The sequence below is a fragment of the Molothrus ater genome, chromosome 2, assembly GCF_012460135.2.
Source record: "Molothrus ater isolate BHLD 08-10-18 breed brown headed cowbird chromosome 2, BPBGC_Mater_1.1, whole genome shotgun sequence".
In the NCBI taxonomy this organism is placed as follows: Eukaryota; Metazoa; Chordata; class Aves; order Passeriformes; family Icteridae; genus Molothrus; species Molothrus ater.
The window spans coordinates 49,177,863-49,202,215 of record NC_050479.2 but is presented as its reverse complement, the minus strand read 5'-3'; the positions used below and the strand labels follow the sequence as shown (position 1 = coordinate 49,202,215).

Sequence of the window (24,353 nt, the reverse complement as noted above, 5' to 3'; positions counted from 1 at the left end):
TTAGACTGGAAAGTTTTATTTTAGGCAGAGAGGCAGAAGTTTGTAGGATTGGGAATATTTTACATTGGTATCCCTAGAGATTTAGTGTATATATAGAGGTTAGTGTAGATAGAGCTTCCTGGCCCCATCCATCCATCCATCCATCCATCCATCCATCCATCCATCCATCCATCCATCCATCCATCCATCCATCCATCCATCTTTCCTTGAGAACACATACTGTTTGAAAGAGGAGTTTGAAATCTGGTTAGCCATAAATACTAATTAAATTCTTGGTGTGGGTTCTTGCTTTCAGAGTCACAATAACTGCTGCCTTGTGCTCAGTGGGCCAGCTCACAGTGGTTATTGTAGAGGGTAATGAATGATGTTTATTTATGCCGTGTGCCCAACCACATCTGGGGGTGAGAACATGCTGGCAGCTAATTGGCCTGGCAAATGATCAGGCTGCTACAAAGCAGTAGCTTGTCCTAGGCAGGAAAATAAAATCTCAGGCAACTGTCATCCCTTGCTCTTATTGATGGTTCCTGGTGGAAATGACAGACATTAGCTGTGGATGTGATATTGAGATCTGCTCTTTCTGTATGGATTTATTTCAGTGAATACCTTAGATCAATTTGCTGTTATTAACACCTTGTGAATTAATCTCATCCCCAGGGACTCATGTTAACTGCTAGTTTGTAGAGTTATGTTCATCTGTGTTTGTATTCCTTTTTGTCCTGAGACACTTGCATGCTTCACTTTAGAACTGATCCTGTTAGTGAATGTTGAGGACAAACAGTCCAGCTGGGAAGTTTGTGTTGTGTGCCTTGGTTGGCATCGAGCAATTTCCTGAAAGTGGTGCTGATGCTGCCTTTAAAGATCTCAGAACTTTGGGTTTCTTTGAGCTTGAAGGAACTAGAATCACCAAAAATGAGAGAATTGCAGTAATTCTTTGGTGACGGGACAGCAAAGAACGCAGTTTGAATTTTTATGTTACTTATGTGTACTAAGCTACCTTCCTCAGAGCCTGAGCCCTGCAGGTACTCCCTGTCCCCAGCAGTCTGCTTTGTGCTTGTGCTGGAACCAGGCAGTTGTCTTCATTCTAAGCTTAGTAGCACTTGTGGGAAGAGTTGAAGAGGCTTTTACTCCTTAAAAACCCAGGATACATTTAAGTAGGTCAAAGCAAAAGGAATAGGAGGAGAAATGGCACTGTTTGGATTGATGACAAACTGATTACTCCAAAAGTTGTGAGGATGTGATTGACAGCCCACCAAGACATCCTTCCCATGAAGTTGAATACTTGAATACTTGAAGTTGATGTTAGCAAGAAAGAGGAATAAAGTTTGTATGTCCTAATAAATCATTTTGGTGGTAGTGAGGTTTGAAAACAGGAAACTTGAGTATTATTTGACTGGCTGTTAGCATGTAAAATGACCAGATGAACAAGTCCAAATTACACAGCAGATTGTAGTATTAAGTAGCCATGCAATGGAGAATGGCTTTTGGGGGCTTTTGGACCCTTCTGGTTTTGAAAATCAATTTGTGGCATCTGACACTGCAAAGAGCACCTGCTGAACATTGAGGTTATGCCATTGATTTCAAAGCTAGGTGTAAGTATTTTCATGGCTCCCCCTCTTGTCTCACTTTACATAACATCTATGAGTAGAAAATAGATTCTATTAAAAAAAAGCAATCCCATCGTATGTTTTTCATCTTTCCTTGTATTTGTATGAGTTCTCTGAAATGGATGTATTTTTAAATTTTCCTTTTTCTTAAAACAATTTTATTACTAATATTTACTTATTTTTGGAAGAGCATGTGAATGTTGTTTATTTTACTTTTTCAAGGTACGTAAAATAGGCGAACAAAGGACAGTTGTATTAATACTTTTACTGGGTGAGTAAGAAAATGTAAATTAAATAAATGTAAATGAAATAAGCCTTTAGCTTTATTTTTGCTGACTCTGAGTGCTTTGTGATATTGCTTAGAAGACCAGATGCCTTGCAAGCTTTTTGTAAACAATGTATAGAAAAAGGGATGCCTTGTTCTGATATTCCAGAAACAGTGAAAAAAAAATCATGCTTATGCAATCAGAAGTTTGGTGGTGTAAAAAGAGAAAGGAAAATATGGTAGCTTAAAAGCTTGATGTGGGATTACAGTTGTTTTTAGCACTTGATGGTTAAGTGTCTTTTACTGCTCTGTCTCTGAACTCCCATAACTGATAATTTAGCTGCTAATTCAATTGTGTGATGATTAATTGTCATGAACAATTCCTTGAAGAGCACTATAAATTTCATTTTCATTTCTCTGCTAACTATAGCAGCTTTTACTTCCTCTGTTATTTGTGTGTTGGTCACCCAGTGATGTATGTGATGAATATATACCAAAAAGGTGTACATGCAAAATGTAGTCAAGATTTATTTGCTAGAAAACCTTTTAGAGCTCACTTTTACACGCAGAAGACTGCACTGATCCTCTGATTTGCTGCTGAATTTTCACCATTTTTTTCCTCTTGTATTAAGTAGAAAATGTATGATGAACAGATTAAGATGAGATGATTTTTCTCTCTGACAGTACTGTTCTATTAATAACTGTAAATCTTGTTTTCTCCCCCTCCTCCCTCGCATCCATAACAGCTAGCCGATGGCGGAACCTCTTCTCTACGCCTGTCTCCTTGGCTTTTCCCTATAGTCCTGTTGCAAGACTCACCCCATATACCAATGGCTGTAATAGTCCCAGCTTCTCTAAAACTTCCAGTAAAGCAATACTAACACCTGAACGGACAGGTAATGCTTATCTTTTTATTGATTTATGGTGCTTACAAAAGTGCTTGATTGTATCTAATCCTGCTAGCATTAACAGCAGTACTCTTTTTGGATAATTGTGTATGAACTCATATCTCAGAGGGAAATTGGAGTTTTGGGCATTTTTTTTAATACCCTAAAGTTTGGCTGTTAACTACAAGTGTTATGCAGCATGTTACGGGAGAGTGATACTAGTAAATACCACTAATGATTTACCAGTAGTACAGTTGTGACTGTGTCAGCTTAAACAATCCCCAGCTTTGTTACTTATTTCTGCCCCTTGGTGCCCCTTCCTTGTGTCCACCGAAACATAGGTACAGCTGTGTAATGAAATTGGCAGTGAGAACTTATAATAAGAAGAGCTGGCAGAATCGTGCCTGTTTTCAAGCTGATATTGTTGCTATTTGTTCAAGATTTATTTTATGTTTTCCACTATAGGGAATACACAAGTTCTGGGAAAATAGAAAACTTTCTGTGGTCTGTAAATTGCAAGGATTTTCATTTTCCTTCTTCACTACAAATATCAGGAGTCAGTTTGTATCTGTGACTTATCTTAAACTGCAGTGGCAGTGGAGAAAACAATCTTCTGGGCAAGAGGCATTAATGTTTTATTGCTGGCAGGAGCAGGCATGGGCTGAGGATAGGCTGATGATCAGTGTCACACCCATCTGTGTGCAGTGTTCCTTACAGCGCTTGAAATCACTGCAGAAATCCCTATTTTGAGGGATATGGGCACTGTGAGTGAGAAATAGCTCCAGACAGAGTGCCTGCTGTAGCTGTCTGCATGTGAGTAAAATGTCTTCCCTATTCAGTGGGATGAAGCCTAGTTGCTAAATGAACTCATGCTCTTTGAGATACCCTCAGGTACTTTGTCTAGCTTCCCTCTGCGGCTCCAAAAGAGCACAGCTGTTTCTACCTCTGCAGAACCTCAGGGACTGCTGTAACTTGCACATTTAAGAAAGCAAACGCATTTACTCCATACAATCCTTCAAAGCAAAGTAATCCCCTGCCTGTCCTTTTCTTTTGGAGATATTATTAGAAAATAGCTGAATTTAGGATGAATTTTAGGTGGCTGCTTTCAGCAGTGCTTGAGGATGCAGACACACCTGTGATACAAGCACAGCTGGAGAGCCGTAGTCACAGCGGTTCTTGCCCTGCAGGCTGTGGGTCTCTCTGGTGGTCCACAGGACATTAGAAAATTATTTACTGTTTTAGTTGATGGGATTTTTCTTTAAAGCTGGACAACAACTAACTCATGCAGATTAGTTTATATTTTACTATCAAACTCAGGGAAAAATCCAGAGCCTTTCAAAAAGGTAGCTCTGTGAAGAAAGTAATGCTTTCTCTGTTGCATAATGTTCAACCTTAATTGTTACTGAGATTGAGTTATATGATAATTATATATAGTATAAAAAGAGAATAGTAAAATTTAGCTAAATGGCATTTGAGTATTGAGCAGAAGTCAGTGACACATATCCACTTGTTTTTCAAAACAGAGTAGGGAGAAACCCAGTCCCATAAGAGATATGCAAATGCAGATGTTGGTTAGACTACACTAATCTGAGCTGTATCAGAACAGTATTGGGTAAATTATTCATTGTCTGGGCTATGCAATGCTATTTTGGGAACAAGCCAAGGAATTCATGATCCATACCTACACTTACTACTTCTCATGAATATCAAAGCTCTTTGCTAATTGTTAGTGAATTGCACTACACTTCTGAAAGTTTTTATGTGCTATTCAGAAAATGTTTTAAGCTACTGTAATGTAAATTTAGATGATTCTGAATGAAGGTGGCCAGACATATTTGTAGCCTAAAGTGTATGCTTTCTTACTTAGGGTACATTTCTAGGAGTTCCCCTTTGAGTCCACAGTCATCGATAGACAGTGAACTGAGCACTTCGGAGCTGGAAGATGATTCCATCTCCATGGGATACAAGCTGCAGGACCTCACTGATGTTCAAATCATGGCTCGTCTACAGGAGGAGAGTAGGTGGCACTTTTTTGGTTTTCATAACAGTCTGAGGAAGACTTCTCATTATAGTTAAAACTGCTCCAGTCTGGTCTCAGTGAAGTAAATATTTTTTGAGTTGTATTGCCTCTTGAGTGGCAAGTGGAAGTACTCTTCACCTGCATGGAGAAGGTGTGCATGTTGTTGGGTTCATGTTAATCTGAACTGGTACTGGATCTTTCAACATTTGATGTTTATGTTTTCCTGAATGTTAATTGAAATCATTTTATTTCTGGAGAGGGAAGATCCTAAAGCATTTTTTCTCATGCATGCATTTAATGAGAAAGGTAAAAATAAGCAGCTCTCTTGGCTTTCTTTGCCTCCACTTCAATTTTCTTATATTTTCAGGTGAGTTTTGAAATGAAATCCCACTTAAATACAGAATTGGGGCTTTTAAATTCAATACTTTGGTTTAAAAATAGTAATTATGCACAAATCTGAGTCTAAAGTCTTCTTTGACATAGATTTTAGTTTGGCTTAATAGTAATTTTTGTAAAATGTCTTTATTAATAAATAAAGGGCATTTGACTTAGAGGTTACTGAGACATTAAGTGGAGTATTTCTCCTGAATCCAGTTAGTGCCAAGTGAGATATCAAGGAGGAAGTGATGAGATTAAAAGCAAGAGAAATTCACAGACGGGGCCTGAATGAAAATGCCAAGTAATAAGTGATTATATAAATCAAAAATAATAAAATGAGAAAAAAAAGTAGAGCCATGATCTGGCCGAAGCCACCAGACTGGGCAGGCAGAGTGATCACCTGCCAGCAGGAGAGCTTGCTGAATATCTGGTGGCATGCATCAGGTTCAGCAGTGAAATTAACAAGTCTTCTAATTTTAAAAAGAAAAAGAGTTATGTCTGTCAAGCATACAAAGGATTGCATTATTTAAATGACAGCTGTGCTCATCTCCTTCACAGTGAGGTTTAAAAAATACTTCAGGTACTTAGCTCTTTAAGGAATCAGGGCATTGGCAGGCTGGAAAGAAAAATGCTGGTTTCTCTTCAAATCTGTTTCATGTGCAATTGATTGTATGTCATCCTTGTAGTGGCAGCTGATGGAGAGTGAGCACGTGACAGTTGTTGACCACTTAATCCCGTGGAAAGTGGCAGTTCTATACGTGCACGCAGGCACGCTCTCTTCACAGCCACAAATAGAAACTCCCACTTGAGGAGAGGGAGAGGAAGCATATTAAGAAGTTTGCATTATGAAGCAAAGACATCTGTTAAAAATTAGGGCTTCTTGAAGGTCTAGGAAGGTTGTTATCTGCAGCTACTTCAGAGTTACTTGTCTCCTGGAAGTGCAGTGTTTTTTCTGTTTTTGCTGTGCATCTGGAGAAAGGATGGATGTGCAAGTGATGTAAATGTTTCCCTCTCACTTGACCCTGAGCAAACAGGCTCTTAGAGGGTAGTGCTTATTGTAAGATGGTTTTCAAAACTTGGCATTCTGAGAAGAGGGTGTACTGTGTAAAATACAGTCTGAGAAGATTGTGTACCTGTGTAAAATACAGTTGTGTTACCACTAAGCCTTGTCCATGGGACTGGATGCTATCAGGAAGTAATTCTTGTTCAGAGAGTTTGGAGAGCCAGGAGATTTAGGTGGGTTGTAGGCTTAAGAAATGTCATTGTAAACATTTTTGTTGCACGAATACAAATGTTCAATAGCAACAGCTTGGAAAACTAATGTGTGTGTAATTCCTCTGATTAAGAGTATTGAGAAGTTAAAAACTTAGTACTCATGTAATCCTTATTGGCAGAGAAATATGTGCCTCCTGAGAGAGGTTCCTCTTAAGAAAGGCATCTAAGACATCATTTGGGGACTCCTGTATTCTGTTTTAGTATTTTATTTAAAAAAAAAATAATTCAAGGAGAGAATTCAGGCTTAGATGCCTGAGAGGTGGATCAGATGAATCCTCCATCAGATCCTCAGCCTGATTACATTTTAAATTCAATTCTTGATGTAAAATTCTGTCTACTTACCTGTGTAGTTTTCAAGATTGAAGTGCATATTTAGAGTTAATCACTTAGCAGAAGCTGAATCATCCTCCTCTTGGAATTTACAGGCCTTAGGCAAGATTATGCTTCAACTTCAGCATCTGTGTCAAGGCACACTTCCAGTGTTTCTCTGAATGCGGGAAAAAAAGGGACATGCAGTGACCAGGAGTATGATCGCTATAGTCTTGAGGATGAGGAAGAGTTTGACCACCTTCCACCTCCGCAGCCACGTCTGACTCGCTGCTCCCCCTTCCAGAGAGGGATTCCTCACTCACAGACTTTCTCCAGTATCCGGGACTGCAGGAGGAGCCCTACTTCCCCACAATTCCCTACAAATACCTATCAGCAGCCCTTCTACTCTCCTCAAGCCCAAACTCCAGAGCAGCAACCAAATAGGATTAATGGAGGTGGGTTGCATGCTTTTCTGAGAAGTGGTCTTGTCTCTGCCAAGTGCCAGTGCCATTTTAAAGATGAATTGTACATAAATTGTGACAAGTAATTTAAGCCTGCGTAAATGATGAAGGGATGTTATTGCTAAGCAGTTTTCTACAAAATGTAATCTGTGACCTGGTCATGAAAGTTGTTGCTTTAGTCTGTTTTAAAATGCTGCAAAGATGACCACAAGTGAAGAAAGAAACAGAAAGTAAAGCAGGGCATGTTTTAGCAGGCTAATAGTTGGCTAGAAGAACCTCTGGGGCTTTCAAGCTTGATGTACATATGTCCATTGTGGATGCAGTAAAATACAGATCTGGGTTTTCAGATTTTAATTTCCTTTTCTTATCCCTGAGTTTGCTGTTAATGCAGCTGTGCTGTGATGAGTGCTTGTGGCCCTTTGCTTCTGTTCCAGGTCTGATAAGGCTGATTGTTAAAGTAGTTGGAGACAATGTCACTCCCGAACTATCCTGAGATATTGCTGCTTTTTTGCACTGCATTTGAGATGCATTCCAGAATATGGAAGATTGTATCTCTGTGCTTACTTGCGATTTAAGTTTCCCTCCATTTTTGCTGTTAACTTCTTTTCTTTCCTTATTATGATCACAACTTTTCTTCTTTCTGCTGCATTTTACTTTACTGTATCTTCAGTCTTTCCCCCAAGTTAATTCTAAACAATCCATTTCTAGCCAAGGTCTTGTTTGTAACATTGGAGGTTACAGCTCACCCTTGGGCAAAAAAATAAATGTGTTGTTCAAAACAACGTATAGTTGCTATTTATGGTGCTACAGGTATGCATGTTGCTTTTCTGACAAACAAGACGTGACAGGTTGGTGCCCAAAACACTTCTATTCAAAGTAAGCCCTGGCATGGAAATATAATTGACAAGTGGCAGGAGAAGTGATGTTAACAGAGGTTAGAGCAGCGTGGGTGTCTGTTGGTACAGCATTTGTGCCATATTAATTTTAATGTTACTTCTCTTGTCAGGGAGGTACAAGAGTGGGACAGCATTGCTGGGCTTGCAGAAATGTTGGGAGTTAGAAGGGAAGGCTTTGGGGCACTTTTGTTCAGGAATAAGAGAATGATTTGTTGCTGCCATGTTTTTATGTGGCTCCCAAATGTGTTTTGAATTATTTTTTTTATGTTCCATGTCAGTGGAACTTAAGGATTGGATTTCCTGCATAGAAAGGCATGAAAACCTTTAAGGTACTAAAAACATTAGACTCTTAGTTTATTAACTGTGAAGTGTATAAATGTAAAAGACCACCAGTTTTATCGCCTGGTTGACTTTTTTCTCAGGATCTTTGAAGTGTTTGGTTAATGTGTTTGGCATAACCCAGAAGCTGGGGACATGACTTCAGTTACCTGTTTGCAGGAATGACAGTGCTGTAATAGTCAGTACCACTGTCTTTAGGAGGGATGATCTCCTCAGCTTCTACACCTTCAGCCTCTAACACATGAAACTCTGATCCACATAAGTGGCAAATACTGATGGTGAGAAACATTTTGTTTGACTGTGTTCTTTTGGCAGACAAGGAGATAAGGAGGCAAGTGTTCACTGTACTGAGGGTGTCTGTGTAGTATTGCATCTTATCAGCACTTACCATCTTGGCAACAATTTCATTGTCTCTCAAGAATTCCTACACACTGAAATGGAGGTAGACTGCAAAACAAGAATTTGTCTGTAGCTCTCTGTGATGGATGGTGTGTTCCACACTGCTAGTTTACGAGGGCAGTTGTGAAGGAAGGATGTGAAAGATGGAAAAACAGAACCTTTAGTTTCTGCCTTCAGTAAATGGGGAAAGCATGATCCATAATTAATTATTAAGTCACACGTACCACATGCTGTACTGCTGGCCATTCCAGCAGTCTTCCGAAATCTTTAGTTGTTTGTCTTCCCCCAAAGAGATCACTTTTGTTCTTGTATGTGTAGTTAGGGGTCTGGCCTCTGCTTCATCTGGGCATTCACAGAGCTTTTCATAAAAGAAAAACAAGCAGCAAGTAACTGTTGAATTTTGACACTCGGTCTAGGGTAAAAACCCCAGTATTTAGCTTTGACACAGTATTTCCACTAAACTAGTTTGCATATTTAGCTTAATTACAACTTTTTGCCTTTAGGCAAATAGTTTGAGGGATGCTGCCCTACTTTCTTTTGGTGACCTTTGTTTGGCATGGTCCTCTAGGTGAGGTACTTAATTCCCTGCATGTGAAAAATATGGTGAAGGTGTGATAAACTGGAAAACTTCAATAATTCTTTTAGGAGTATAGTATTTTTTGCCTGATGAGAAGCACCTACATTTATGTGCTAAAATATGGGTGCCTACCTCTGTATTAAGGGCCTAATTCAGCTGTCCAGGTAGAATTGCATGAGGTACTTCGGTGCACCCTGGCTTCACCATCACCCTGTGTCAATGCTGTTTAGCTTCCATAAACACCCCAGGATCTGTGGGATGCCATGTGCTACCTTCACATAGGCACTGACTTGTGCACCAGTTGTCTGGTCTCTCACTGTAGCTTGTTCTCCATTCACAGGATTATATTTTAGGTAGCAAATAAATGGTTTGCAGTTTCTGGTCCTCTAGTGATCTTCTGCCTTTTCTAGGGGTGAGAATAGTCTCTCAAATGTTTTCCAGCTGTGTCTGAAGCTATAATTTAGTGAGCTCGCACATTGTTCTTGCTATTGTGTTGTAGCAAAGTGCTGCCCCTGCTGTAATATTGACACTCTGCCCTGTTTTCAATTGCTGTACATCTTTTTGAAGATAAAATTACGTACTTCTGGACCACACCACACCATGTTATCACCTCTCTCAGGTCCAGGTTCTTTATCTCACCTTATTCCCCTCATGTCTAAATGAATGGTGTCAGTCACATTTACTGCCAGTCCCCAACAGCTTGCTGTACTGGAAGGCTCTTGGTAAACATTAGCATAAAGTGGCAGGTGTGTGCCAATCTTAATATGTTTAGATGTGAAATATATTGCAATGTGTTTGAGGTGTATGTGGGGCCACTTGTAGCATGAGCTGTAGGTGTACTGGTTGTTACCTCTTAAACAGCATTTTCACAGCCACTGTCTGTGGAGTGTGTATGTAATCTTTGCTTTCTAATAGGTTTTATTGCCAGTTCTGGCAAGAATATAGGTAAGCTTTGTGTGAAATCTGTCTGGATTTGTTTTCCTTGTTGAATCACACCCTCTTCCTAAATCAGCTGAATTTTCTGTAATGATGAGTTACATCAGAAAAATTACATTTGTGAACTTTTTAAGGTATCCTGATTTTGGGGGATTTTGTAGTTAGTTGATGTGTCAGAAAATAGATAATTTAAAGAAAAACTGAGAGAGATAGGGTATGAACAGCTTTTTAAGTATTTGTTTCAATTAGCTGAAGTGAGTTTGTCTAGTTAGTGTGTGTTTTATGCTTTAATAACTTCTAATGTGTTTGCAGTGGAAAGATTTATTCTTACGTCTCTCTCCCCTTAGTCTAATTTGAAGAAGTTACTGGTTAACAACTTAAAACACTGCTAACTATTAATATCAAGAATACTTTATATATAATCATTTTTGTAGAAGAAATACCACCGAAATTCATAAAACCAAGCTGGTTTCTGCTTTATGTTGTCCACAAGTATACATTCTTTTTCTTACTTTGATTCAAAAGTAACTGCTTTCACTTCAACTTTTTTAAAATATATTTTATTTCTGTTTAGTAATTCTATTAATTAGCTGATAGGGTTTTTGCCTTTTATGCATCTGTTTTTCTGAAACCAGAAGTAATGGTTAACTATAGTGCTGTGAAATCATCCAGAGTAATCAAGATCCAGGATAGACAAGATACTGAAAATGGGATTGATTTTTCTTGTGTTCAGGCCTACTTTCCATCTCTTGAGGCCAACTTGCTCACAACCTTTTATCCTGGCACCACTTATTTCATATGCATTTTAAAGTGTCTCTTTTTATAATATGTGAAAATTGGAAGCGTTGTATTTTGGACAAATTATCCAGGTAAAGAATGAGTTTATTATAATACAGTAAGAAGGGGTGGATGAAAAATATATGGTTCATGGAGTAGCAACACATTCAGTCTGGTTAATCCTAATGTTATTTTCTACTTCCTTTTCACATTGCTTTTTAAGTTTTTGGCTTGGCATATACCTTCATAAAAAAGCCACAGATATTCACTTGAAAAAATTCTCTTTTCCAGAAATTACTAATTATGAGTAACTTTCTCGCCTATACTTCAAAAATACGATGAATATCATTGGCAATTGCCTCATTTTGAAAGCTGCAGTTGTGGTTTCCATTTGTTGTTTGGGTTTTTTAAGCAAACTCCAGGCAGACATAGAAGAGCAGCAGTAAATTGTGTTTAGATATAGGTTCAGCATAGACTTATGAGGTGTTCTCATAACCTCTCTTGCTTGGTAAGAAAGGAAATTATTGCAGACTTTATTACAGAAAAGGACTAAAACAATATTACTTTGCTGCCTTTGGATAATATTGAGGACAATGATCAATGGGAGAACTCATGGAAGGCTAATGGAAAAATCTTTAATTGGCTCTGTCTGTGGCGGGAGACATATGCATGTGGAGCCAGGATGAGATGAAGTAATAATTCTGAATAAAATGTAGGTATTGACATTATTGAGAATGGCATCACTCACTTAACTGGAGGACTTGCTTTAATCTGTATTTGTGCTTTTACACACTGATGACTATTGTATCAGCTTGTGATTCCACAGACCATTTAAAAGACCCTGGTGTATTTGGGATGTTACAAATGCTATAACTGTGACAAATATATTGCAGATACTCATCTCAAGTCTTCAGAGATGAGGAAGAGAATAATCCCATAAAGTGAAGTTGTAATAGAGTCTACAAGAGAAGTTGTTATAAAGTCTACAAGTTGTTAAGGATTTTAGAACACACTCTGAATGTCTACATAATATGGAACATAATATTTAAAATCAAGAAGCATGGGTTTTTTTCCTTATGGCTTTACCCTGACCTATTTGTACATACAATGCGGCTAAGGCAGAATTGAATTTGCAGGATTTCTGTGAAAGATTTAAATATGTGTGAGAACCTGCTAAGGTACCTCAAACAGTGATACAGATTTCTCTGAGACACCAATAATTCTGATTCATTGTATTACATTTCTGTGCTTTTGGTGAGGTTTGGGAGTCCTTTTGTTCAAATAAAACATTGACAACACTTGCAGAGAATAACTGTGAAGGAAAAAATGTGTTTTAAGAGACTTCACTGTAGAGTCAACTTAAGCCCTCCCTGCAAGGAGAACCTCATTGGATGAGGCATTTTGGCAGCTAGAAGATGATACTGGCCAAAGACTGCTACAGAAGTCCCCATCTGGCAGCCCACCAAGAGTGCCCCTCTTCTGGAGCAGCTTTGCTCTGAGGACAAGGTCTGTTTGCATGGAATTAATCTTTGGCCAGTGATAGTATCAGGTCAGGGAAGGGAAGAGAAAAGCAGCAGTGGAATGGGGACAGCCACCAGCGGTGCAGGGATCAGAAGACAGAAAGCAGGTGCTGCCTGTTCTGGTGTCCTGCCAGAAAGAAGCTGGGCCACTGATCCTGAGCTGACTTCAGAGAAGAAATAGCATCAGAGGAAGAACTTCCTGGCAAAAAATCAGAACTGAGGCTGCTGGGTGAGAGGTGAACCGTTGTCTTCACTGTAATTTTGTGGAATGTTTGACAAAGAAGGGACGCCTTTTCCTGCTTTTTGACCTGTTTCTAGTAGTAGTGAATACGATCTGTGCTGTGAGGTGGCCTTTTCATGTACATTTTCAGTTGAGGGCATAGGATCTGTATTTCACAGTTCCAGCTTTTCTTGTGCTCTAGAGGCAATGGGCTAATTCAGCATGGATGCCACATGTGGGGAAAAGTATAAACATGCAGTAGGCAGTTCTACTGCAGATATGTGAAAGAGCAATGTGTGCTGCCTAAAGAAAGCTCATGAAATTACAAGCACATGTGTATTTGCATGAATTATTCTTAGAAGGTGGTTAGAGCCAGGAACCAATTATTAACTCCCCTTGCATGACCTATCCTTGAATTTTCTTCACACGTACAAATACCTCAACAATGCAATCATTGTCTGTAGGTCATAATATTTTATCTCAAAGAAGGCTGGGAAAGGTGAAGATAACACCTGTAGTGCTTTATATGGCTGCATTCTACTTAAACACCATCTTTTTTTCAGCCTAAGTTATAGTTGAGACTCAGTAGTGGGTCACAGTAACAGCTATGGATGCTGTGGAGATCATCAGCTCCAGTCTTTGACTGGCAACCACCTTGCCAGCTAGACCATGGCACCAAGTGCCACATCCAGTAATTTCTTGAACAGGTGTAGGTCCTTTGAAGTCCCTTACTGGTGTTACTATCAACTTCTTCCTAAAAAACCAGCTGCAAGCAACTGATGATTGTTTTAGGTTTGTCACTGAACCAGATTAGTGCAGAAGAGGTAGCAGAAACTGTAGCAAATTCCAGTGTTCATCACAAACAGGATGTTTGAGCAAATTAATTCTCAACTGAGAATACATCTCTATTCCATCTCCTCTCTATTAATTTTCTCGTCAGTCTTAGGACAGCAAAGAGGTCTGAAAAGTGAAGCAGCTTGGAAAAATATTTTTTTTTCTTCTCATAAATTTTCAGCAAGTTCATATCTATTCACATCTCAGTGGCCTGAAATTATATTAAAATCACATAATTCCCACCTTCTGGTTCCATATATTAAGCTCACAAGAGCCATCATTTCATTTACAAACAAAACATCTCTAAGACTCTTTCTACTGTTCTTAGGAGGGAAGCAGGTGACAGAACAAACTTCAAGAAGGAGATGAAAGAGGATGCATCATCCACAGAGATGAAAGCTGCAAAATGCCATCAAGGCGAACGTTTCTGGGTTTTCTCCAAACACAGAACTGACCCGCTATTTTCATTGCTTTTCAGGGCCATTTATCTCAGCAGACACAAGGACCCATCAAAGAAGTAATGCAGCTGCTTGATGGATGAGAATTTGCAGGTGCAGCAGGAATCTGCTGCCTGAGGAATGAATGAATCAGCAGCAGAGCAAACTGCTGGAACAAGAAGGGACTAATGAACAGGAGGCAAAAGACGTGGCCACCCAAGACATGGAGGAAATCCCAAGCTACTTCTGTACCTATTTTTCTGCTATTGTAGCTGCATCTACTGGACAGTTCAAGGCACAAATAATGCTTGGGATGGCTGATGCCATCTCAGAAGGAAAGAGCATGTAGAGTCCAAAGAATTCTACTATACAATATGATACTTAAAAAGCTGTTTTATGCAGTGCCATCCTCCCTACCGCCATCCTGCTGCTCAGACCTTTCTTTGCCAAGTTCTGTGATGTTGAATTAGGATTTTGGGACCTAGGACTTTGAAAGGGTAGGCTAGGATTCCAGAATTAACTGTAGCTACAGACATCCCATATTCATGATTTTTTTGCCAATCTTGCCCAAGGATTGCATCACAGGGTGACAGTTCCCTCTTCAGTTTGCAGAATTCTTGAATATTTTAGAGATAGATACATACAGTAGCTGTGTGGGTGCTATTGTTTGCATCCCCAGGACAGTTTTGGAAGCCTGATAACTGTTTTATCATTGTTACATCACTGATATTAATACTTACTACCTGGCTGCACCACAGTGGTGATCCCCTTGCTGTTCATTGCTGTACCACTGACAGTTTCAGTCAGTAGTGAGTCACTGAAGCACAATTCTGACTTGTTTGGTGGAAGATTGTCCGTACTGTAGTTCTTTATTAGGATTTGACTGTACTCTGGATTCCACGATTCAAACCTTTCATTTCCTTTTCCTGCTGGAGATATAGCCTTTCTGTGACACAGGTTACTGGAGTTATGTAGGCATCACATGTATTGAAGTTACTGTCAGTGACTCGTAATAACTTGTATAGATAGAACTGTACTGTCACGTCTTATTACTTTTCACTTGTTAGCAGTTTTAAGGATTAGAGGAGCTAATGATGGTGCTAAATATGTTGTGTATTTATGTGGACTGATCAACAGAGGTTTCTAAATAAATCTGCAGTTTCTCTGAACTGAACTTGCCCTGTATGAGCCAGGAGGTTGACCCATGCTGCAGTTCCAAGCAGTGTGCTGTGTTGTTCCTATGCATAAAACCAAAGCATCAGTCTGGAAATGCCCTGCTCTCTGTGGGAGAGAGCAGTTGCAGCTGCTGTGACAGGACAAGCACACCCCTGCTTTCTGTTGCAGTGTGAGAAGTGTAAGTCTTTCTGTCATCTGCCAGCCTTTGGAACCTATGTGGAACAGGAGCTGATGACCTCTGTGCTGGCCATTCCGTGAGGAGGGACGTAGCCACCTCAGGAGGGCGCAGCACTTGTGCTTCTGAACCTGGCCAAGAGGCAAACCTTGGTGATGTTGTCAATGACAGTTTAATAAATGCCCACTGTTTTCCCACAGCAGTGCTTTACTGAAATCTGCCATGTCACAGGACCAGGTCCTTCAGTCTGTCCCTTTGTCCCAGTCCCTTCTGATTGCACATAACTGAGTCATCTCCCTTTGCCCTGATGGCAGAAGAGACCAGAAGAGTTTTCCCTTAGATTCCCTCACGGTGGTGTGGTTGGGAAGCTGCCTTGAGATGTCAGGAAGGTTTCAGTTTCTCTCTTCAGACAAACTGGTGTGAATGGGATTGAAGGTGTCTTCTGACCTCTTAAGACACTTGCGCTAGTGGTTGTACCTGCCCCAAAAACATCTGGGGCATTTGCAGCTTTGTTTTTGTGAAAAACCCTACAAAAAAACCTACTCTGAAAATGCCTACCAAATCAGGTACCACAAGTGAGGTAGGAGGGAGAAACACCAGATCTGAAAATTCTTGTATCAACCCAGGGCTCCAAGCAACTGAACAGCATCAAGACTTAGCACTTTTTGCATGTGGCTCCCTGCAGAAACTTAACATGCTAGCAAGGTTAGGTTCTGAATGGAGTTATTTAGCATCTTATTGGCACCTGAAAGCAAGACTTCAATCACTTAGGGTGGATTTCTCACCTGTCTTTTGACATCCACAGAGTACATAGCTGTGTCTGGCTGCCAGTGCAGACTTGCTTTGTATTCACTGCAAAGAAACAGGCACATTTAGGGCATGGTTCACCTGACCTACTTTACACATCCATGTGAAACTCATCACTATTTATTGTTTAAATCCTTGCAGTTCTGCAAATGTACTGCCTCTTGGTGTCTTTAAAATTACTTATGAATAATCATGCTGTTACAATAGACATAATGGTTCAACTTGAAGGCTGTCAATAACATATTCGTGTTCTTCTGGTAGAGCAAAACATCTCTTTTTGTTGAAATGGTTTGTTATGATACTGATTTCCTGATTTTCTACAGGACTGACAGTGAGGCTGCTTGTGTTTGTTGGAAGTTCTGACCTGACTGTGGGTGTTGTCTTCTTTTGCTGCAGACAAACTCCGCAGAAGCATGCCTAACCTTGCTCGGATGCCAAGCACCCCCACCATCAGCAGTACTGCTGGCTTTGCTGGTTCTCCTGTCACTGTGAGGAATAGCCAGAGCTTTGACTCCAATTTACATGGAGCCAGTAATGGGATTTCAAGGATGCAGTCGTGTAGTAAGTACCTGTGTTCTTTACCTGAGCACAAGAGATGGAGAAAGTGGTAGAATACATGTCCTGGTCACTGATCCTTTGTTTGATGAAAATTTAAAAGCAAATGGTTCTTTTGCACCAGATTTTAATAATCCTCAGGATATTCAAAGTTTCTGTTTTGGAAAGCAAATTCTGCCAGTCTTGTTATTGAAAGTGTCTTCACTTTTTTTTTCCTTTGTCCATTTATCTTGTGCCAGCATTAAAACAGAAATAATAATGATAGTAATAATAAGTAGTAATATTGTAGAAACAGCAAAAATGCAATTAATTCATGTAAGCTCGCATTTTTAGTTTTGATACTACAATTGAAATCTGCTTTTCTTGGTAATTTATACGATACTGGTTGTACAGTACTCTGTATAAACGCTATCTTAAAGTACATGACCTCTCTCCTACTGAAGTTGAGCCACTTTCTTCTGAGGAAATGCAGTAAAAAGAGGGTTATATTCTGAAGTATAATATACTTGTTGAGTGGGGGAATTAAAATTTCTCTGTAATTGGTTTAATTTAGGTAACTTCTTGATGGGGGGATGAAGGGAGTATTGATCTAGTAGCTGAAATATTAATTAATTATTAAATAGTATGTGAGCAAGATAGATCAAGATCCAAACCCATCTTTTCTAGCACAGTGGTTGAGGTTCTTGAGTGGAAATGGGAGAAGTGAATTTCACTGAACACAGGCAGAAGCCTCTGGAAAAAGAGGAAAAAATAAATAATTTGGGAAGAAGGGATTTAACTTATGCTCTCCACTTCCTGTGAGGTTTTGGAGGGAGAAGTTGGCAAAAGCTTCTTTTGGGTGTTTTCTTTCAAAGTTGAGCACAAGTTATAAATTTTTTCAATTAAATTGCTTCTTTTCTGGAAAATATTCTTGACTGGTGGGTTATTTTGTTGTATTTTTTCCTGCTTGAATATGAGAATGGAAATAGTTCAGGTTTCCACATGGATTTTTATGGTTGTGCATTAAAAGTTTAATTTTGTTTATTATTTTAGAGATACGTATTTCTTTGTATGTTCATGCTCTTATATATGTGTGTGTAAAAAATTCAATTTTTCTGAAATACTTTTTTAAAAAAACATTCATAGTAAGTGGCTGTGTTGGGGTATTTTAGGAGCTATGTGATGATAAGTGTTCCATAACAATATATTGACTGTATAGTCTTAATTGAATCACTCCCCTGCAATTTTTCCTGTGACTTTAAATGGTTTAAAGATGTCCTTTTTTTAAAGACTTGAAAAAGGATTGCTCTAAATGTAGCATCTTAATTTATATGCTTCAGGCTGTTGATAGTGGACTCAGAAAGTGATGCTAGCCAAATGTACACCAGAGGGCAGGATTGGGTAGGAAAATCTATATATATAAAGCTTCTGGAGCTCATAGCCTTGATTTAAAATCATGGTTTACATAACATCAGCTGTGGAATATGCTGTTACATTCAAGACCTTTTATAGCCTTTTAATTCTTTTGCTGCATAGAGCTTACACTTCTATGATGCTTCGTAATGCTTTAATGCAGTGTTGCTTGAACAAGATGTGGTGGTTGCATGCCACCTCACTCAAAATCACCTAACAGTGACTAATTTATACCTTCAGCAGTTTCTCCTGTTTAAAGCTCTAAATGCGTGGGTGGATTTAGTGCTTATAATGGCTAATTTAATCTCTCTGAAGGGAGGAAGAAGGATGAATATGGACTGGGATTTTTTTTCAGGATGGGGGTGGAACAAGATATTTTAGTTCAGTGCAGTGTTACTGGATACAGTATTGGATTCAAGAGGTTTTTCAGCAGTCTGTAATCAGCAAGTAAATTGTATAATGATGTGTTTATCCTTACTCAGATCTATCTAGAAATGAGCATTACTACCTGGTCTTATTTGTTGCATACTGACCTTATTGCTTTGTTTTCTACCACTCTTCACAGTTCCATCACCAGGACAGCTTCAACACCGAGTTCACAGTGTGGGACATTTTCCAGTGTCTGTCAGACAGCCTCTCAAAGCTACTGCCTATGTAAGCCCAACTGTACAAGGGAGTAGTACCAGTAGCAGTATTCCAGTGTCCAGCAACTCACAGCTGTATTCCAACACTGGGATCCCAATGCCAAACAAGACTGCTGGTCAAGGCATCGTAGGGCGCAGTGCTCTTCCAAGACCATCGCTGGCCGTCAATGGGAGTGGCATTCCCAGAAGTAAAATTGCACAGCCAGTGCGAAGGTGAGAGTTAAGCAGGCCTCAGTCTCTGTGTGGATGGCTTAGGCTTAGACTTAAATTGTGGAAGTTTTTTACCTCCTGAATATGGAGCTATAAACCATAAGCTTCTGTGCTGAGTCACTGAATGGGTGAAGATCACTTGCCAGAAATAGTGATGGACAGTGCGTGCTGGTAGCCCCTGGTAAACTCTGATCATGGATAGTGTGTAATCACATGTGAATAGGAATGGATTGCCACTTGTCAGTAAGAAATCCAAACAAACACAAACCTCATATCATTAACTGATGTGGCTTACCTTCCCCCTGACTTGTGCCTACTGCTATTTCAGTGTCATGGCATGAGCTAATCTTAGAGTGCTCACATAGAAAGAGCTGCATCCCTGTTGTTGTAAATGGCAGTAGTCTGTAAAACTGCATGTTGTACCATTACAGCATTGTGCAGAAGGAAATAATGTGGATAGTACAGTCACGGGTTGAACCAGCATTTTTTCAATTCCAGCTGGGAGACAATAAGCACACAGGGATCCTGGACTATCACAGAGTTGCAATAAGCTGTACTGTAAGCAAATGCAAATTTTTGCATGTAAAAAAGAGAGAAATTCATTTTCAAATTATTTTTGGGTCAAGCAATAAAATAGTCTTGATGAAAGATGTGTTTTAATCACCTTATCGTAGCTGGGAGTTAAAGTCTTCGCTGCATGTTCTGTAACTAATAGGAATTAAGTCTTCTCAAGGAAAAACTTCTCTCAACTTGTGTTAACTCCTCCAATTATTTCTTTGCGTTGCACACATCCCTCCTCTTGTGAGGGCCTGCTGTGTGGCCACTTCATTTTCTGTTGGATGGACTGTCACTGTTTAGCTCTCATCATTCTTGTACTTTTCACTACATACTGGCTAGATCCAGAATAAGTTCAATTGTTCACATTCTCTCTTTGGTTGAGTTACTTGGGGATTACACTGATGTGACTAACAGCAGATTTTGACCAACTGTGGTGAAACTTTGATAAAGAGCTGTCAGGTTTCTTCTTTGATGAAGACTGTACCATGAGATTTCTATTATAACCTTCTTTGCTCTCAGCAGGAAGCTCTCTCAGTTAGACTTCTTTATAGCTGAGGGTTTTCTTTCCTTTTTTCTTTTTCGTTTCCTCTACTTCATGTTCTTCTGCAGAGCTCTTAAATCTTTCATAGCAATATGTGAAAAAGCCTTTCTGGGTCATGAAGACCAGTCCCTTGCTATTTTGTAACTTCTCCTACAACAGACAATATTAAATAAAAACAAAATTAAGGGGTTTCTGTGGGAGACTGAGACACTATACTCTCAACACTGTTTTTATTAGAAGCTGATTCAAATCAGTAACAAAACTATTTATAGTCCAGGAAGTCTGGGCTCCTGTCTCCTTTCCCACCAATGTGCCTTAGGAGCATCCTGTGTTGCCATAGAGCCAAACCAGTGATGGTTGAAGATGGAAGGTCTTGGCACTGTGGGAGTGCGGAGTTCATGGGACTCAAAACCCCCAGGTAGACTGGATGTCAGCCTGCAGTTCCTCTGAACCCTTGTTCAATTTTATAGATTCATTTGGAAAAACACAAACAGTTTCAGTTCATACAGACTTTTGTTGGAAGGAATTCAGTTGTCATTTTTTTCACTGTGGTATTTTCTAATTAATTGTATTTCTGATTATCAGTTTAAGAGTCTTCTTTCAAACTTAAATAGTGTTTGTAGTCATGACTTGATTAAAAATAGAACAGGTCTTTTGTTTTTTTAAATAAATCAGATGTTTAGGGAGAAGTGCACACTCAGAGCAAATCTGTCTTCCTACCTTTGGCTGGACTGTTAAGTAGCCAAGTTACTGGTATTTTAGATACTTAAAATGGGTTCTTAGACACATTTTATTGGGTTTGCATTAGGGAACTTTAGTACTTACTGCATAGAATGAAACACTAGAGGAGGGAGTGCTTTTAACAATTTGTAATAAAAAATTATAATAGCCAGGAAAAGTAAGTAAATATTAACTGGTTTTCTCCTTACCATCAGCGATTCAAGCAGTGTAAAGAAATTGTGATAGTGTAATCCATCTCTTCTTAGCCTTAGAATTCAAACAGCACCTTTTTTTTTTTTCCTCCTGTTGAGTGGATCCACAAAACTCTCATCCCTTTCCAACTCCAGTTGCAGGGCTTCTTGCAGACCCCACCTTCCAGTTCTGTGTGTTTTAACTTTATGCAGTGTGAAGGGTGGTGGGGGCAGCTGCCCTTAGGGCAGGGTGAGCAGGGAGCTGAGTGGGACAGCTGGGCTGCCCTGCAGTGCCCAGCCTAGAGCAGCACTGATGGTGAGCAGGGTCAGCCAACACTCCCAGTTTCCAGACAAGGCCACAGTGATGAGACAGGTTCCAGCTAAAGCCAGAATGTCAGTCAGCAGCTCAGGGTCTGGATCGTGCCAGATACCAGGCACAAATGTGGCAGGAATGTAAGCATACCTGTGGAGTCAGGGCTTGCCTATTCATGCTGCCTTGGACTGGAGCCAGTTGCTGCTATCCAGCTGATGATGGAAAAGTAGAAATGCACAATGACTCCTCCAAAACTCTGTTGTCTCAAGCCACGTGATGTCATACTGACAGCTTGTGCTTGTTTGAAATGGTTTTCATTGCTGGCACATTTTTCTGTCAGTGCACTGTAGCAGAGATTCACCTCTAGATACATAGCAGTATTCTTACAAATTATTTTTAAGTTAGCTTTTTTTTTTTTCCCTTTCTGGTTTGGGGTTTTTTTTGATGATTATTAAATATGCTTTCTTTTTTCTCTGGAAACGAAAGCAGCAGTTGCAGAAAACAGCAGAAGCAGATTATGTTCTTAGTCTCAAGTAACTGGATTTACATCAAAGATAAATGATGCTGCACTGAAGTGGAGCTGCACAAAAGCAGCTTGGCTGAATCTAACTTTAACCAAATGTTTTTACTTAGGTGCAATGTTTTTGCTACTAGAAAAGAAGTGGTAGCAGAGAGTTGAAGCTGCTCTGTTGACTGACTTACTGACTGCCTGCTTTACAAGATATCTCTGCCTTTTTACAGCAAAAAGCATTTGGAAGGGAGAGGAGGCATCAGTAACTTATAATAAAAACAGAGTAATGTGAAAACAAGGCTTGATGTCTGCTTTTATATGAAATAGAACACATTTTTTTCAGCCAATTGGGATGTGACATAATTATGGCTGTGGCAAATTAGGTACAGAGCCTGCTGTGTTACCAGTACTTAAGATCAAGTCAGATGGTTGTTTTTCCTTTGTTTAGTTTTACTTGAAATAGTTGCCTCAGTAGTACCTGGAGGGTTTGGAAGATGGTCCGGAAGTGTTTTGGAAGTTCTCATTTATGAGTGAGAGATGCAGCCCAGGTGTGAGGGTGGTGACCCAGGGGATGATGAGTTCCTGTCAGGAGTTGCAGTGCTGGAACTGGTGGGTCTGGAAACACATCATCACATGTCTTGTGACAGATAAAAGAGGGTATGGAGCAGAATTAGTGGAGTTCTCCAGCTGATGAAATTCTTTGCTGCTTGCATGGTACTTTTACAAACTGCTGGTTTTTCATGAGCATGCTGAGCTTTTTGGGAAGTGTTTCCCATTAGCTCTCTGCTGCCCATAGTGACAAAAATATGTTTTTACTATCTTTATCCCTGAAAACGAGATGCCATTTAGAGGCATCTCATTCATGACTACAGTTATTCACTCAATTCCTTTTTACAAATCTTTCATGCTCTTCTCATTGGAAGTGCCCTTAATTTCACCTTAGATCTTTATATGTGCATTAATATATAGCCAGAAATGCACCAGAGGGATGTCTCTAAGCAAGCCCCAAAGCCATTGTTACTGCAGAAGTAAATGATGTCTTTTACCTTGATCTTTCACAGGAATTATGACCTTCTTTTCCTTTTTTTTTCCCCTTGTCATTTGGTTAATACAGTTTCCTTCAGCCTCCAAAGCCACTGTCATCACTGAGCACGATACGAGATGGGAACTGGAGAGATGGCTGCTATTGATGAAGGATGCCCCTCAACAGTGGAGAACACATAATGTGGATTTCATTACCCAGCTGGCTGGGTAACAATGATTTGGAAAAGGAGGGTCATACAGTATTATTTTCCCCAGGATCTTAATGTGTAACCATCTAAAATGCCATGTCATTTTTAAAAAATGAACATCTTCAAGTCAAATACTAAATATTGCACTTAATCAGTTGCCTGAACAGCTGCATTGTTATCAGACTAACAATGGCAGTGTTGGCATTTGGAACTGAAGAAAGTATTATATGTGTGCAAAATACAAGAATATTTCCTTGGAACGAACTAGGAGATTTTGCTTTTGGGCAGCTTTGCCATACTGAAGTTCTGAGATAATTTATTCAGTGTAAAGGCATCACACATTTTATTTTGAATTTTGGGCTACTTAAGTATGTGCTTGAATTTTTTTCTAGTGTTTTCAGTACATTTTATTTTGTATACTTAAGTTCATTTAAACTTGCCTGAACCTTGAACTACAGAGAGATAATTTAACTTTTTCTGTGCCATAAATGATATTTTTGGGGTAATGTACTTTTTTAGTGCTAGAAACATATCTTACAGAATCTTACCAATTGGCAATACAAAGCAGTATATTTATGTTGCAGAAGCACAAAAAAAAAGGTAGCATTCACTGGAAATTGCCATCCAGCTGGGTCAGCATGGTTTTGTTGGTCTATCACCATTTGTTGAATTGTTAATTTATTGTCATAGTGTTTTGTATTTAAATGGCAGCATAAATCACATTGCACTTACAAAAGGTACAGTGATCCTAAAACTACTGTTGATTTTCAGTACTTTATTACAAAGAATAAAATTGTAATGTTTTATTAACAGTTGCTTATGGAAAATGAGTTTTAATGCAAATAAATCTTTTTGATAGATCTTTTACAAAATCCAGTTGCACTAATCAATGCTTTCTTATAATGGCATATGACTTAATATTTGATTACAACTGTGTATACTGCTGTTTTGGAATGTTTCAGGAAATAAAGAATCTATTTCAGCAATAATGCTGTTCTTCAGTGTGCCGTGTAAACATTGTGAGAACTTAGCTACTCACATCTACTTAGCTCCATAAGTTTTTACTTAACTTTTATAAAGATTATTCTGGATTTTTGCAAATAGTAACTGAGTTACATAAAAAATTATTTTTTTTAAATTGTGTTAGGAAGCCATGGTGTGGCTAGAAGAAAAATATGTATTATTCTCAAATCA

General features: G+C 39.2%; 1 protein-coding gene across 2 annotated transcripts in view; it reads left to right on the top strand.

Moving 5' to 3' along the window:
• SLAIN1 (SLAIN motif family member 1) overlaps positions 1-24,148 on the top strand; it is a 50,209-nt gene extending 26,061 nt beyond the window's left edge. The window contains exons 3-8 of one of the 2 annotated variants that reach the window (XM_036386228.1): positions 2,616-2,765; positions 4,624-4,773; positions 6,855-7,193; positions 16,689-16,853; positions 18,805-19,096; positions 23,042-24,148. In XM_036386228.1, the coding sequence (XP_036242121.1) occupies positions 2,616-2,765; positions 4,624-4,773; positions 6,855-7,193; positions 16,689-16,853; positions 18,805-19,096; positions 23,042-23,117 (1,172 nt within the window). In that variant the 3' untranslated portion in view covers positions 23,118-24,148. The remainder of the gene's footprint in view (positions 1-2,615; positions 2,766-4,623; positions 4,774-6,854; positions 7,194-16,688; positions 16,854-18,804; positions 19,097-23,041) is intronic. The other variant, XM_036386236.1, reaches the window with a different exon arrangement.
• The last annotated feature ends 205 nt before the right edge of the window (positions 24,149-24,353 follow it).